This window comes from Microtus pennsylvanicus, chromosome 15, assembly GCF_037038515.1.
Source record: "Microtus pennsylvanicus isolate mMicPen1 chromosome 15, mMicPen1.hap1, whole genome shotgun sequence".
Classification (NCBI taxonomy): Eukaryota; Metazoa; Chordata; class Mammalia; order Rodentia; family Cricetidae; genus Microtus; species Microtus pennsylvanicus.
The window spans coordinates 13,314,762-13,331,195 of record NC_134593.1 but is presented as its reverse complement, the minus strand read 5'-3'; the positions used below and the strand labels follow the sequence as shown (position 1 = coordinate 13,331,195).

At 44.8% G+C, this 16,434-nt stretch overlaps 1 protein-coding gene and 1 pseudogene across 1 annotated transcript; one reads left to right on the top strand and one right to left on the bottom strand.

Annotated features, from left to right (window-relative positions):
* The first annotated feature begins 5,361 nt into the window (after positions 1-5,361).
* Or6j1 (olfactory receptor family 6 subfamily J member 1) lies at positions 5,362-6,303 on the top strand. The gene has a single exon (XM_075950260.1). It carries the CDS (start codon positions 5,362-5,364, stop codon positions 6,301-6,303), a length of 942 nt encoding a protein of 313 aa, XP_075806375.1.
* A 5,423-nt stretch (positions 6,304-11,726) lies between these two features.
* LOC142836124 (acyl-protein thioesterase 2 pseudogene) lies at positions 11,727-16,371 on the bottom strand (annotated as a pseudogene).
* Between the last annotated feature and the right edge of the window lie 63 nt (positions 16,372-16,434).

Sequence of the window (16,434 nt, the reverse complement as noted above, 5' to 3'; positions counted from 1 at the left end):
TGACCCTTTAACACAGTTATTTAATTGCCTATGTAGTCAAGTTGATAACCAAGAATAGCCATCACAAGCCCACCCCTGGTCAACTTGACAGCCAATCATTTATATCTCCTTATGGCATGCTTAATTACTAAATGAAACAATAACCAGGTCATCATTATGCCTAACTGATATAGCTTGCCATGTACATCCACAAACATAATATATATATTATATTATATATATATATTATATATATTATATATATATATATTATGATAGGTGGCAATGTCTCTGAGAGACATGCTTTTAGTATCTCAAAACTTAAATATAATAGCCACTGAAATCTCTCAATTGATGTTATATTAAATTATAAAAAATAGAGGTAAAACCCAAATATTTGTGCAAACACGTACCTAACAAAACATGGCAGAAACACTCATGCCAGTTATGTTCCTCATTTCTGCAACTGGTCACATGACCCTAGCTGGTATTTATTTTTTAAATTGTTTTTATTGACCTATATATTTTTCTCCATTACCCTCTTTTTCCTCTTCCCTACCCTTCTACTCTCTCCCATGATCCCCATGCTCCCAATTTACTTAGGAGATCTTGTCTTTTTCTACTTCCCATGGAGATTAGATCCATGAATGTCTCTCTTAGGGTCCTCTTTGTTGCCTACGTTCTCTGGGATTATGAATTATAAGCTGTCTTTTTCTTTGTTTTAGGTCTAAAAGCCACTTATGAGTGGGAACATATTATATTTGTCTTTCTGGGTCTGAGCTACCTACTCAATATGTTTTTCTAGATCCATCCATTTGCCTGCAAATTTCAAGATGTCATTTTTTTTCCTGTGGTGTAATACTCCATTGTGTAAATGTATCACATTTTTCTTAACCATTTTCTGTCGAAGGGCATTTAGGTTGTTCCCAGGTTCTGGCTATGACAAATAATTTAGCTGGTATTTATAAATACCTTCCTCTATCACCCATTATTTATTTTCTCCACCCTCAGCAAGTGCCTTAGTAGTCCTTGCTTCTTTTCCTGGGGGAGTGACCCATACCTTCATTCTTGAAGGGTCTGTGATCTCTGTCATTCTGCCTGATTGGGTTGTTGTAGTTTCTCATTGCCTTTAATCATAGGACATGACAGCACCAAGGGATGCCCTAATGATGATCTTCTGCACCTCAGACATAATCTCGCTTACCTCCATTGTGACAAGACAAAACCTCCTCCAACAAGGCCAACAGTCTTACTTAGCTGCTAATCTTATGAGCTGAAATGAGGACAAACTTGGCAAAATATGTTTATGTGTGCAATAGTGGCATGAATGTTATGGGGGTAACCAACTGCTTTCTGGTTGGATTGAAGGACCACTCCACAGGAGGAAACCCATTCCTGTTACTGTAAATCTGACCTAGCTCATAGCTGGAAAACTCATAGACTCCAGAGGTAAATCTGCTATTATTTTGCTAAATGAATATAGTATCATGCTGCTAAATATATATCCCTGGACACATAGATTAGTGTGGTTCTCAGAACATCATCAGTTTCTTTGTGTAGTGGACTCATTGGGGTCAAGGGAAAGGACACAGTGGTGGAGGGATATGTGTGGATCTAGGAAGAGTTAAGAAGAGAATTGGGTGGATATGATGTATGAATGAAATTTTCAAAGAAGTAATAAGTTGTTGGTTTTTTTTGTTTTGTTTATTTGTTCCAATTAAAACTTCACTGGGAGCTTCTGGGTTTCTTGGTCAGAACAAAGTAAACTTTCAGGCTGAGAGTTGAGTGAAGTTAGAGGAAAGGGACTTCCTAGGTCCCTGTTATCACTGATGGTAATGAATCTCAAGGGAAGTATAGCACCATCCAACAAGAGCAGAGAATCTCAGATGAGTTAAGTCTGAGCAATGCATCTTTGTGCATCTCTGAATTTCCGTGGAGACCAAAGAGAACTTCTAATACCCTAGGCCTCTTTCCAGTCCACAGAGACAAAGGTCTGTTGTGATTGCTCTACCCCCAATCTTCCGTGGGCGCAACGGGCCTGGAAGCTCAAGTCCAGCATGTAAGATCCCGTCACACGAGTCATCAATTGAGTCAACAAATAGAACCTCTCTAATATAAAATGGATATTTTACTTTCTTAGGAAAGTGGTCTAGCAATGAGTCTTGGGATCAGGAGCACTAGAAGCTGCCTAAGGAGTTTGTAAACCCAGTTCTGGTAAGTTTCCAGGGGTAGCTCATTATTGGGAGAGCGAGGGAGGGAGTATTGCAAGGGAGATGGGTTGCTGGAAAACATGAAGGTTTGGTGGTGCACGAAGCGCAGCGGGGCAAGACCTGCACAACATCTGGCAGCCCTGGAGCTTCCATCGTACAAAAGTCTGGGGATTTCCTGATGCATGGTCCTTCCAGCATCATTGTAGACCCAGAAGCTTCCATAAAGAACAGTTATTAGTCAAGGACCGCAGCCACCAGGGAGCAGGAAAATATACATGGTACAGTTTTTGGAATGGGGAAAAGCATCCTTCCGGACTCTGCCTAACCACATGTTATTTGTTCCAGGTGTCCACGGACAGCCTGCAGCACACCTGCTTCTCTGGCTCTTTCTCACTTCTCAAGTATCTTGATTGGTGTGCAGCCCCGTGAACCACAGTATCTCCAAGGTTTTTCTTATACTTTCTTTTAAACACACCTTTTAAACTAAAACAGAAATGTATCACTTTCCCTCCTTCCCTTTCTTCTCTCCAGCCCCTCTCAGTATGTTTCTTCCAGCCTCTCACACACCCTCTTCACAAATCAATAGCCTCCTTCTCTTTGATTATAATTGTGCATACACATCTAGAATATGTACGTGTATGTATGCACAGATATATAAGTATGTGGAGGGGGGATAATTCCACAAGGTTCCACCCCAGATGAACTATAGGGAACCATGACTGCTAGGAGAGGGAAGATTAGCCTCTCCCAGGAATGAGTCCCTTATTGGTTTTTCCTATATTTTCAACCATTTGTTTCTTCTTTGTCAGACTCCAAACCCAAATAAGCTTACCATGTCAATTTCTCTTCTTTTTGAATTTTAATTTAGAATATTAATTAAACAATAATATAAAAGAAAAGAAAAACCACTCACAATACTTCATTTTTGCATGTCCATTTTCTCTCCTGGTGTCTTATACTTCTCCATAAAAGCACATATTTAACTCATATATAAGGTAGTATATTGTCATTTCTCAGATATCACGTTGGTTCCTCCTCTCGCGTGTGGGAGAGTTCATTTCCCATACAGAAAGTAGCTTGCCCTGAGCAGGTGTGATGGTGCACATCTGTATTCCCAGCATTTTAGAGGGTGAGGCCAGAGGATTGCTAAGTTGAGGCCAATCTAAGGACAATATTAACTCATATAACCTAGAAAGAATAATCACTTAAGGTGAAAGATATTCTCTAGATATTGAATTCACAAACAACTCTGGATGGCAATTCGTATTACTGTTATTTGGTTTGATTATTGTGGATATTATATAAAAGCACTAAACATGGTAGAAATGCATCTTTTTACCTCTACATATCAGTTTCATGAACATGCATTCCCAAAAAACAGTAGCCAAATATTTACAAGGTGTTTATAATAATGATATTTCATTTTATCAGTGTATGAGAAGCAAAGGGGTGAAACACACAACCTACAAGCATAGCCGTACAGTCAACACATAGATGGCGAACAACATAAAAAACATGGCAGAGTCCAGACAAACCAGAGCTGTGGTGTGTGAAACAAGCCTCAAACATACCTTATAAAGGCTGTGCCGCAGAGCTACCCTCCCAGCCCTAACATCCTAATCTTCATAGACTGGGAAAAGAGAGAGGGCTCAGTGATTAAGGGCACATACTGCTCTTGCAGAGGACCCGAGTTCAATTCCCAGCACCCACGTTGGGCAGTTCCAGCTCCAGGGAATCCAACACCTCTGGTTCTGTGGGCGCCTGTACTCATGTGCACATACAGCGCACAGACCCAATGTATATACATAGTTAAAAATATAAAATTAAGGCTGGGCGGTGGTGGTGCACGCCTTTAATCCCAGCACTCGGGAGGCAGAGGCAGGCGGATCTCTGTGAGTTCAAGGCCAGCCTGGACTACAAGAGCTAGTTTCAGGATAGGAACCAAAAGCTACGGAGAAACCCTGTCTCGAAAATTAAATATATATATATATAAATCTTAAAATAAAAAAAAACCATTGTAGATGCTATCTTTGTGGGCATACAGATGAGTCTATTTCTTTTACTCCACACTCTTAGACTTTCTGTAATGAATTGTTAATATTCTGTATTATTATTTATTATTATTGTGTGCCACGGAGCAAGTGTGGCAGTCAGGAAACCACTCTGGGGACTTGGCTCTGCCCTTCCACCTCTACATGGGTTCTAGGGATTGGATTATGGTTGTCGGGCTCCCGTAGCAAGTGCTTTACCCACTGAGCCGTCTCAGCAGTCCTCAGATAATACTTTTATAATTCTGACATGTTTGAAAAGTGCTTCTCCTAAATCCACTATATCTGCTATTACATTACACTCACATTATCCTACTAGTTTTGGTCATAAAGGAGAAATGAAGATAGGCGGCATTATGTACCTGCTTGCTCCGTGTCCAGCCCAGGACTATGTATTGGCTATGAATTACCTGCTTTAATCTTGGCAGAAGTTTCCATACATACTGTGGGTTTTTTTTGGGGAGGGTTTCATGTGGATGAAATGAGATTCTTAAGCTGAGGTAATAGGAATCCAGACGTAGTCACAATCTTTTCTAAAGTGCCTTCCATAGCAAACTTGGCATGCTTTTTGTGAACGATGGTGATAAGAGTTTGATTCCCATTTGCAAAGGGAAATCTTTTAATGAGTTTAGGAAGCCTCTTACAACATTTAAATGAAAACGGAAAAAGGTATCATCCAATCATCCAAATTAATGAAAAAATTTTCTGACAGAGAAAAGATAGGTTACATAAAAAAAATTGTTTCATTTTTTTTTCTAAAATGATGTCAAAGTTTATGGTCTTGCTTTTGACTCTGAGAGATTTTAATCACCAGCCTGAGGAGTGAGAAGGCCAAGAGCTGAAAACACCACAGGAGTCCTCCAGCTCAAAATGTAGTACTCATTTGTCCGTATTTCCCAGCCTGTATTGTCTACTCATTCCTCCGTATTTCCCAGCCTGTATTGTCTACTCATTCCTCCATATTTCCCAGCCTGTATTGTCTTCTCATTCCTCCGTATTTCCCAGCCTGTATTGCCTTCTCATTCCTCTGTATTTCCCAGCTTGTACTGTCCCCAGGTGCCCAGAACTCCGGTCCTGATGCTGAGCATGATCCATGAACATCCTCAGCAGCAGTGGGAGGAGCCATGGAGAACAGCACCACCATCACTGAGTTCGTTTTGCTGGGGCTGGCGGATGCTTGTGAGCTACAAGTGCTCATCTTCCTGGGCTTCCTCTTGACCTACCTCCTCACCCTGCTGGGAAACTCCCTCATCATCTTCATCACTCTTGTGGACAGGCGCCTCTACACACCCATGTACTACTTCCTCCGCAACTTCGCTGTCCTTGAGATCTGGTTCACCTCGGTCATCTTCCCCAAGATGCTAACCAACATCATCACAGGACATAAGAGCATCTCCATACTAGGTTGTTTCCTCCAAACATTCCTCTATTTCTTCCTGGGGACCACGGAGTTCTTTCTACTGGCGGTGATGTCCTTTGACAGATATGTGGCCATTTGTAACCCTTTGCGTTATGCCACCATCATGAACAAAAGAGTCTGTGTCCAGCTTGTGTGCGGCTCATGGATGTCAGGATTGCTTCTCATCATGGTTCCCAGTTCCATCTTATTTCAACAGCCATTCTGTGGCTCCAACATCATTAACCACTTCTTCTGCGACAACTTCCCACTCCTGGAACTAGTGTGTGCGGATACAAGTCTGATCGAGTTCCTGGGTTTCGTTATCGCCAACGTCAGCCTCCTGGGCACTCTGGCTGTGACTGCCACCTGCTATGGCCGCATCCTTTACACCATCCTGCACATCCCCTCAGCCAAGGAGAGGAAGAAAGCCTTCTCCACGTGCTCCTCTCACATCATCGTGGTGTCTCTCTTCTATGGCAGCTGTATCTTTATGTATGTCCGGTCTGGCAAGAGTGGACAGGGGGAGGACCATAACAAGGTGGTGGCGTTGCTCAACACGGTAGTGACACCAACACTCAACCCTTTCATCTACACTCTGAGAAACAAGCAGGTGAAGCAGGTATTTAGGGAGCACATGAGCAAGCTCCAAAAGTTGAGCCAGACATGAAGAGAAATCATTGCCAGTTTGCCTGAACAAAGTTTGCTAATGAAATCTGCCCTGATAGCCGTTGATTTTCTCTGGGAGGGCAGTACTGTGTGATGTGCTCTAGCGTGCAGGCCTTTCTTATACGTGCCGCAGTCATCCATTCCGTCTTGTTGGGAGAGAACAGAAATTCCAATAGACCAGCACTATGTGTTGTGCCTTGATATTCTGGACCCTAGCCTGTATCTAAATTTTAGAATTTACCCTTTCTTAAATGCTGAGAATAAATTTGGTATTTCTTTGCTAGTGCTTTTCAAATTTGATAAAAGTATGCCCAAAGAATATATTCATGGATAGACTTCAGAAGTAATGCATATGGAACAATTGCTTAAGTGGTATAAGTAAAAAAAAAAGTGGTATAAGTGGACTAAATAAAAAAAATATAATACAGGAAGCACTAAGCCAAGGGCTAACAAGCAGATAAAAGTAACGGGAAAGATGGTGCAGTACATAAAAGGACCCATGTAGCAGGCAGTGAAAGTCACCTTCCCAGCAGGCACGGTGATGCACACCTTTGATCCCATCACTCGAGCAGAGGCAGGCAGACCTCTGTTAGTTGGAGGCTAGCCTGGGCTAAATAGTGAGTTTCAGGACAATCAGAACTACACAATTGAGATCCCGTCAAAAAAAAAAAATACAAAGTTGAATTTGGAAGGAGTTCCAAAAGCCATTTGAAGTTGAAGGGGAAGAGAGTGTATAAGAAATGCCACAGGGTACTGAGAGCAGGGTCCTCCTTGTCCCAGTTCCTCCTCCTCCAGGTCTGACAAGTTGGCTAGACTCTGACCTGGTGCCCTCCACTTGATAAGCTGCCTGCCATAATAAAAGGAAGGGGGATGTGTCAGGGACCATTGTCCTAAAGATGATAGCAGGGACCATTGTCCTAAGAGTGTTTGCAGAGAGCCCTATATCCCAACTATCTTGAGAACTGTTTGTTAATGGAACCACAAAAGAATGTTTCCGCTTACACAAAAAACACCAGGTCTGCTAACTGGTGACCTTTGCTACCCCCACCCCAAGCCAAGTTCCTCATTCAAGGGCTATATAAGCTGTAACCATTACCCTAATAAAGTGAGACCTTGACAATTGAAAAAAAAATGCCACAGGGAAACCCATCGCTTTGTATCGCTATCTTAAACGTTAATCTAGAAAGAAAACACTTAACTGTTTAATGATATGATTTTTCAATTGCATCAAAAATTATCAAATACTTAGACTAACTCTAACAGAAGGTGTAGGAACCCTTTGCTCAGAACTATAAACCAGAGCCTGGAGAGATGGCTCGGTGGTTAAGCGTGTCTGCAGCTCTTTCAGAGCATGGGGATTCCATTCCCGGCATGATGGTTGGAGGCTCATAACTTGCTGTAAGTCCAGATTAGGGGAATCTGAAGATTCAGTCTTCTGCAGTTACCCCTTAATATAATTTTTCTCTTTTACATATCAGAAATTGTCAGATGTAGGAACTTTGTCTGCTTGGTTAACAACTGTCAGACCCTCTCACCTCAGGTCCCCTGGAAGAGTAGCCAAATAAGTATGTGTTTTTAGCACATCATTTTTTTTAAATGTAAGAGATTTATCTATTTTATGTGTATGTGTGTTTGCCAGCAAATATATATGTGTACCACGTGTGTTCTGTGTACCATGGTGGGTGTCCATGCCCCCAGAGGCATGGATTTCTCTGTTCCCCCTCATCTCTGGTCACACTAACAACACATGGCCATCTCAGAGTCTGGGCTCCCATCTCTTTAGACGAGGTTTCTTGTTTCTCTTACGCAGAAAGACCCTCCTTCCTTGACATTTCTGGTCCTCCTACTGTTGTTTTCTGTCTTTCATAGCATTGCCTGATTGTTGCGGGAGCTCCTTCCACTCCTTCAGCCAATAGCTGCTGAGATACCAGCCCATTGGGGTGTGGTCTCTTTCTTTAAAAAAGCAGCAACTGCCCTCGTTCACTCTTTGGCTTCTGGCTCTGCTTCGGGCGAGTAGGCTCCCTTCTTGATTGCCATTGTCTGGGACAGTGATCTGTAAGTTTTTCCCCCTTAGATAAATAATAATCATAATTCCAAACTGGTGTGGGATTATTTGTGACTTATGCCTTCACCTGGTCTTATTTGCATATTACTGTTTGTTTGTCTTTCTTACCAGAGGAAAAATTTGAAGGCAGAGACACTGACCTATTCATTTTTCAAAAACCATGGAAACAATTTCTTCAGCACTGACTTTCTGTGGCAGTACCACTTGTCTTTGCCATTGCTAGTACTTACTGTTTCCAGTAATCGTACCCTTTTGCTGATGTACTTGTAAACAGCTTCAGGGGTTTGAACTGTTTGGCTACTCCTGAGGGGTGAGCTTTGCCACGTGCTCATTCATCATTTGCATATCTTATGAGTTACTCATTCAGACACCCTTTACACAAAGACAAATGTTTATTTCCTAGCCTTCCTCCTTTCTCACTTTCTGTGCCCTCTTTCCCTCCCATCTCCCCCTCCTCCTTCTCTTCTCCTTTCTCTAATCTTTTTGTCCTCTCTCTCACCCCTCCCTTGCCTTTCCCTTTCCTCCTCCTCTTTTTTTTCTAAGATGATGGAGGAAGGTCATTGGTTAAATAAAAAGAAACTGCTTCTAACCTCAGTGGTTAGAAGATAGGTGGGAGGAGTAAACAGAACAAAACGCTGGGAGGAGGAGGAAGTGAGCTCAGACTCCACAGCTCTCCTCTCCAGAGCAGACGCCTCCGACCCAGGATGGACTTAGGCTAGAATCTTCCCGGTAAGACTGGTGCTCACAGATTATTAGAGATGGGTTGATTGGGATATCAGAATTAGCCAGTAAAGGCTAGAGCTAAAGGGCCAAGCAGTGTTTAAAAGAATACAGCGTCCGTGTAATTATTCCAGGGCATAAGCTAGCCGAGCAGGCGGCTGGGGTGTTGGGGACGCAGCCCCGCCGCTCTTATTACAACACTAAGACCTTGCCTTGTTGTCCATCCTGACCTTTATGTTTGCTAGGGACTGTACCCAGGCCTCCAGAGTGCTAGGGGAACTCTTTACCACTGAGTTCCATCTTCGGCATTTTCTTACTATTTTTTTCTAATGGAAACTTCTTTTCACATGAAACAAACAAAGCTGTTATATAAATGGTTATTATTTTGACCCCAACACTCAGATTAAGGTACAGTGGAGTCACTGGGGCCCCTGGAGAGTGCAGGGAACAAGACCCTAACGATACAGAGGTGTTTGGATCATTTTAATTCCCTTAGATCATAAACTGAGCCTCCAGCCTACTCAAGCCTTTGTTTTGGTTTAACTTTTACACATGAGCTGTCCTTGCCTTTGCCAATTTTATTTATTTTTTTAATATGAGAGATTTGTTATTCATTTCGGCCTATAACTGGGTCACATCAGACAACCAATAGTCTATGCGGCTTTTTCCTCATGGGTCAATACTCTCACATTTCCTCTGCAGATCTTTAATCCCAGCCCTTGAAAGGCAGAGGCAGGAGATCTCTGTGAGTTAGCTCAGTCTACATAGTAAGTTCTAGGACAGCCAAGGCTATGTAGAAAGACCCTGTCTAAAAAACTAAAACAAAGACAAAACTAAAGCAAAACAAAAAGACAAAACAAACAAATAAAAAACACCACCCAAATAAAACCCCAAATCAAACAAAAGAACACCCTAAGCTTAGGCAAGATGACTCATGGAGGTGAGGGCACTTACCATGCGAACCTGACAACTTGAGCTGGATTCCCGGAGCACAAGTGAATGCAGAAGGAGAGATCCAACTCCACGGTGTCCCCTCATCTTCACATGCACAACATAGCATGCACACACATGTACACACACTGCGTGCTCATACACAATGTATACTCATACACAATGTGCACAAACACACTGTGTGCATACCACACAATAACAAATACAATTGCAAATAACAATGCCCTGACCACTTTGAGCCTCTTGGGTGATTCTTCTTGGAAAATGTTGAAATCTGACTTTCTGAAAGCCACAAAAAGTATGCCTGACACTTTTTTTTCTTTTTAACACGGTAGTAAGAGAAATTGTCCACACAACAAGAATTGGCTGGGTGACCTGTTTCTAGCAAGAGACAGTTGGTGTCCTGATGTTTTGAGGCCCAGGACCCTGCTGGGACTTAACTTTGATCAGATAGCGATCCGAATTACGGAAGAAGTCCCATGCTCTCCGCTCAGCTTCCTTCTGTGCTCCAGCCTAGTTCCGCTGTCTTTTTAGAACTGTTTCCACGACACGTTATTTACAGGCAACCACGGGCTTCATTATACATCCTTGTGCATGTCCACACCCCGCGTTCATTGCACCCTTCTTTCTGTTGTCCTTCTCCTCCCATTGGCCCCCTTCCTCGTTCCACTTAGTCCCCTTCTACTTCCAAGTTTGGTTTTCTTTTTCTGGGTGTGACCCACTGAGTTTTATTAGGGTTGTTTATAGGAGCACGAGCGTCTTACCGGTGGCCACAACGCTAGATTTTAAAGCTGAAAAATATTGCAAAACGAATTATTACAGTGCCACGGGGCAGCTCCTGGCTGCAGTTCATTTAGGACACCATGTTAGTACATGTTGTTTTATAGTTTTGTTTGGAAAACTTTTCTCTTTCCCTGATTTTTTTTTTTGAGAGTTGAGGAAACAATTTCTTTAATTTTATCGGAATTCAAGACAAAACAAGAAAAACACCCAAAACCACATGGAGACCAGAAGCCAAGACACAACTCCTCCCCACACACCTCCCTGGCCCCAGAATGGAGACATAGTGGGGGTGGGACAGCAGGAGGCAGGAGGCTATTGAACCTCAATCCAATCCTGCAGGTTCCAGGCCTGCAAGGGAGGGCCGTGGGGTGACAGGAACTGAGGGTCTACGTCCTCACCAATTTGCCTGCCGTGGAGCAGGCAACCCACAGTAGCAAGGGCCCCAGGCCATGGACATATTCGTGACAGAGAAGCAGCTGCAGTGAGGCGTGAGGGGCGATTATCCGGGCAGAATCACTGGGGTGGGGAGGCCCACGATGTCTCCAGGGGCCAAAGCTTGACGTGGCAGGAGCGGGCTCGTGAGTGAGGTCCTGAGTGAGTGCGTCAGTAGCTGGGCCCCTTTCTCCTGCTGCGTACAACCCCTCCAATAGCACTGCTGGTGCCTGCTCTAGGGAAGTAGGCAAGAAAGCAGCCCTCTTCAGTTGCTGACTTGTATGGCCGAGGTCAGCTGGAAGACCTGGGCAACCTTGGCCACCTGCCCCAGAGGCCTGTGGGAAGAGGACGGGGGGGGGGGGGGGGGGGGGACGGACGGACAATGGCTTGACTGGCTTAGATCCAAGATGGTGCATTGCTTGCTTGTTGGGTCCCTCGTGAGCTGGGGGACTGCAGTGGGAGCCAGCAACTCCTTAGACTGGAGGCAGAAGCTTCTCCAGAAATTCTTTACAGCTGCCATCTCCTGAACGGGGGCTGTGCATGATAACTGGGTATGTCTTGACCTGGATCCTGGCAGCTGTGACACAAGACTGGAGCCTCTCAGCTGTCAGGGTATCAAACTGAGTGGGTACCATGGGATCCAGCTCCCCATGGCACTGAAGGATGGCCAGGTCCTTGGCACTTCCATCGGCTGCTTGGGGAAAGTTCCGATGCAAGGCAGCCGACAGCTCAATGCCATGATGCCAGCCAGAGGTGGGGGCAGGTAAGGACTGTGTAGAGGGACAGGGCCCCGCCCTGCGAAAAGCCACCCAGGGCAATTTGATTGGCAGGGATCCCATTCTTCACCTCATGTTCAATCAAAGTCTTGACGTTTTTCTGCTGCCTTCTTGATGCCAACTTCATCCTCCGGGGCATCTGGACTCAGTCCCATCAAGTCAAACCAGGGAGGTATCAGTATCTTCATGGTGCACATCACAGGGTTCCTGGGCGCATGGGGACAGATGCTCTTGACTTGAGGATGGCGGTTGGTGGAGAGTTAGTCAGCCTCGCCTTGCCCTGTGTCTCCAAGTCCATGTAAAAACAAAATAAATAAATAACCGCGGCCGTTTCCCACTCAGTTCCAGATACAGCGACAACGTTGGTGAGTAGAGGCGCAGACATGGTGTTACCACACTTACACTGCAGGGCTTCTGGCTGGTGGGGTCGCACTTCCAGGAGCTTCTGAGACCATTAGGCAATTCTCCCCTTTCTCCCGCATAGACACGCACTCTTCTCTACTTTGAAAAATTTAAGAAAAATACATGATACCTAAACTAACTTTTGTTCAAATTCATCAGAGGTCAATAAGTCTCTGATTTATTGATGAGTTGTGAGCCCTGACAAAAATCCTGTCCCTGAGTTGGGCACGGTAGCACACACCTGCAGTCCTTGCTCCCTGGGAGGTTGTGGTGTGGTGATCGCTTTAGATCAGAAGCCTGTGGTTAGCCTGGACCACACATTCGGACCCTGGACCCTTCATGTCATCAGCTGTATGCTGCAAACACTTCTTTTCCAAAGTCAGGCTCTTCAAACGGAGAAAACGAAACATCAATGCAAGCTGCAACGCCCATTTTTAATCTTTTTCAGCTGTTACTTTGTACAATTTGTTCTCATGTGTGTTAGCTAAAATATGTGGTTGCTGAATTACAATGAATTAGGTCTCGGGACACTCCAGGGAGAAGGGACACCAATTTCTAGTGAGGCAAGGTCTGTAGACTTCAGTCCTTTGGCAAAGCCACCAACCAGGGGTATGGAGTTTTCCTGGGCTAGAGAAGAGAACTCTGTGCACCCAGAACCATGAATGAATCGTTAGTGTTCTCTAGGAATGAGTTATTCTCATAGTGCCCAAGCGGCTAGATGGGCATTGATTTTCCTTCTCAGTCTCAGTCGAGTGACCTTTGACAGGATAGCGACAGAGACTATTATGACAGTAATACTGAACTAACACATGAACAGTTGGACATGGTGGGCACACCTGCATCCTAGCACTCGGGAGGACAAAACAGGAGAATTTAAACTCTAATCTAGTCTGGGCCACACAGCAAGCTCTAGGACAGCCTGGGCTATACAATGAGACCTTGACTCAAAAAGCAAAAAATGAGACAAATAAAACCTAAAAATAATTAGAGATGGTTTCTTCCGAGATATTTCACCAGACTTGGGTTGCAGCTCACTTTCAAACTCTCAGGCATCTTGCAAAGTAGACCAGGCTCTTATCAGAGGCCAGAGAGGAAAGAGGAAAGGCAAGGAACCTTTCTACCATATCCATGTGATGGCTGGATTCAGAACCACCGGGAAGACAAACATCTGGGTGTGTCTGTCAATTCCAAAGAGTTCTGACTCAGGCGGGAAGACCCGCCCTGGATGTGAGAGGTTTTGTTCATGAATTGGGATCCCAGGCTGAATGAAAAGGAGAAAGTGAGAGGGGCAACAGTTTCATCTCTGCTTCCTGACTGTGGATGCAACGGCTGAGAGCTTCCTGCTGCTGTGTCTTCCCCATCACGAAGGTCTGTACCCCACACCCCACTCCTGTCAAAACGATCCTTTAAGTTCCAGTGAAAAGAGTAATTAATATCCCAGCCAAGGAAGACTCTGAGAAGCCAAAGGTCACAGGATGTCTAAAGTGGCAGACACCATCCACTCATCGCACGCTATTTGGGAACTATGTTGACACTAGTCATATAGGGTCATTTTCTCTGCCTGTGCACACCGGCCACTGTGCTTTTTTTTTTTTAAATATTTATTTATTTGCTTATTATGTATACAGTATTCTGTCCGCGTGTATGTCTGCAGGCCAGAAGAGGGCACCAGACCTCATTACAGATGGTTATGAACCACCATGTGGTTGCCAGGAATTGAACTCAGGACCTTTGGAAGAACAGGCAATGCTCTTAACCACTGAGCCATCTCTCCAGCCCCACCACTGTGCTCTTAAAGTGTAGTGATGTATCAGAGAGCAGAGACGCACTCCTCAGGAGTTTCCCGTTCTTTTGACAACGAAATCAGACTTGATTTTGGTCTACCTTGATGAGAAAGTTAAAATACAGCATATTTCCTGGTAGTCCCAGCACCTCCTGTGTCTTTACAGCACTTTATCTGAGCAAGTTCTCCATACAGACTGCTAGGCCTTTAGGATCCTGAAGGACATGGCAGTGTAAGCCCTTGGAGCCCATCATGAACGGTGCCAATTAGGTAGTCTGTTCACAGTCATTTCTTAGTCCTAGCCCTGGGAATGTGAGGAGGAGTCTTCAGATGGTGTGTGTGTGTGTGTGTGTGTGTGTGTGTGTGTGTGTGTGTGTTTGCGCGTGCGTGCAAGGCACATGCCATGACACACATGTGGAGGTCAGAGAAACTTGTGAGAGTCAGTTTTCTTCCATCGTGTGGTTTTCAGGAGTGAAACTCAGACTGGAGACACCTTTACTCACTACGCCACATTGCCAGCCCCGTACACATTCTTTGACAGCAGAGATGGCTCAGTAGGATCACTTGCCCCTGCAAGCCTGACGACTTCGGAGTTTGATCTCTGGGACCCACATAAAGGTGGAAGAGAACCAACTCCACATGTGCTGTGTGCCATGTGCCCCCTTCCATTGTTCCTCCTCCCCCCCTTTTTTTTTCAGAGAGAGAATGAACGCATTCTTTACACAGCCATGGATCTGTGTGAGCGGGTTCATGGCAACCTCCTCAAATGCATCCCAGAACCAGTGGGCTCTCTCTCTCACAGTGTCCTCTCCCGCCTGCCACCCTCCACTCAGGCTCAGCTGCCAACACTTCTGCAACAGGCTCCCTGTAACACTCATTACTTTTCCAGCTACAGTTTTTAATTACTTTACTTAAAAATTGGTTAAGTGTCTCTTTCCACGGAGACTGCGATTTCTCATCAAGGAAGAGAGCATGTCTTTCATTTTTTTGGAGTCCTTGTCCCTTGATGTATTTTTTACACTCATTAGAGATGGTTGTGAGTAACCATGTGGTTGTTGGGAATTGAACTCAGGACCTTTGGAAGAGCACGCGGTGCTCTTAACCATGGAGCCATCTGGAGCCATCTCTCCAGCTGACATGTGTATAGTAGTGCTCAAATATGTCCACTGTACAACCACCTCCAGCAAAGATGGCATTTGTGTCTCTTTGTCCATGAGTTCAGCATGTATCAGTTGCAGTTGGAGCTGGCATTCTGGGCTGACTTAGCGAGCAAGTGCAGGTACTATTGGCGATGACTGAACATTGTTTTGATTATCTGGCATATCTTGCTTCTTTGCCTTGATGAAAACCAACATTTATTATGGAAATATGTACCAAATGTGTCCCTTGTCCTTACACAGCTTCTGTCTAGGGGAGAAACACGGATATTAAACAAGTGACAATAGCCTTGAGCTTTTTTCAGAGATTTTAAAATCTATGTGTATGCATGTGCCTGTGTGACGTATGCATCTACAGGGGCTAGAGCATACCCTGGATGCCTTGAAACTGCCATTACAAGTGTGTGTGAGTTTTTGGAGAACCGAACTTCTTCTCTGCAAGAGCAGCAAGTGCTGTTAGCTGCTGAGCCATTGCTCCATCCCGTGTGTGTGTGCGTGTGCGCGTGCATATGCACATCCATGTGCATGCAAATCACTGCAGAAGCTGGAGTTCCACTTGGGAATGGAGTTCCAACTGGTAGTTGCCAGACAGACATGGGACATGGGTGCTGGGGACTTAACTTAGGTCTCTGGAAGAGCAGCAAGGGCTCTTAGCCACTAAGCAGCTCTCTTCAGTCTCATGTTTACAATTCCAAAGAGGGGCAGTTGAGTCTCAATGTAGACATGCAATAGGAACGTCTAGGTTGGGTGTGGGAAAGGCAGGCTTCTCTGTGTAAGGAAAATGTGAGCTGAGACTCAGAATGGAGAGAAGTTGGGAACTAGGGTTGTGAAGGCCTAGACCTAGGTTGACAGGACTGACTGGGGACGAGTACGCACCCAGCGCCTCACAGTTCTGCTGACTGGGGTTGAAGCCAGCTGTGCTCTGGCCTAAGCCCCCTTCCGTCAGGAGCAGGCTGTCTGAGACAGTCTGTGGGAGACAGCAGCGCATGAATGGTACCATTTTGGCTTCATTCTCTGGTCTGGGGACTACACAGACTGCTGCAAGGCAGGGCCGCCCAGTGGT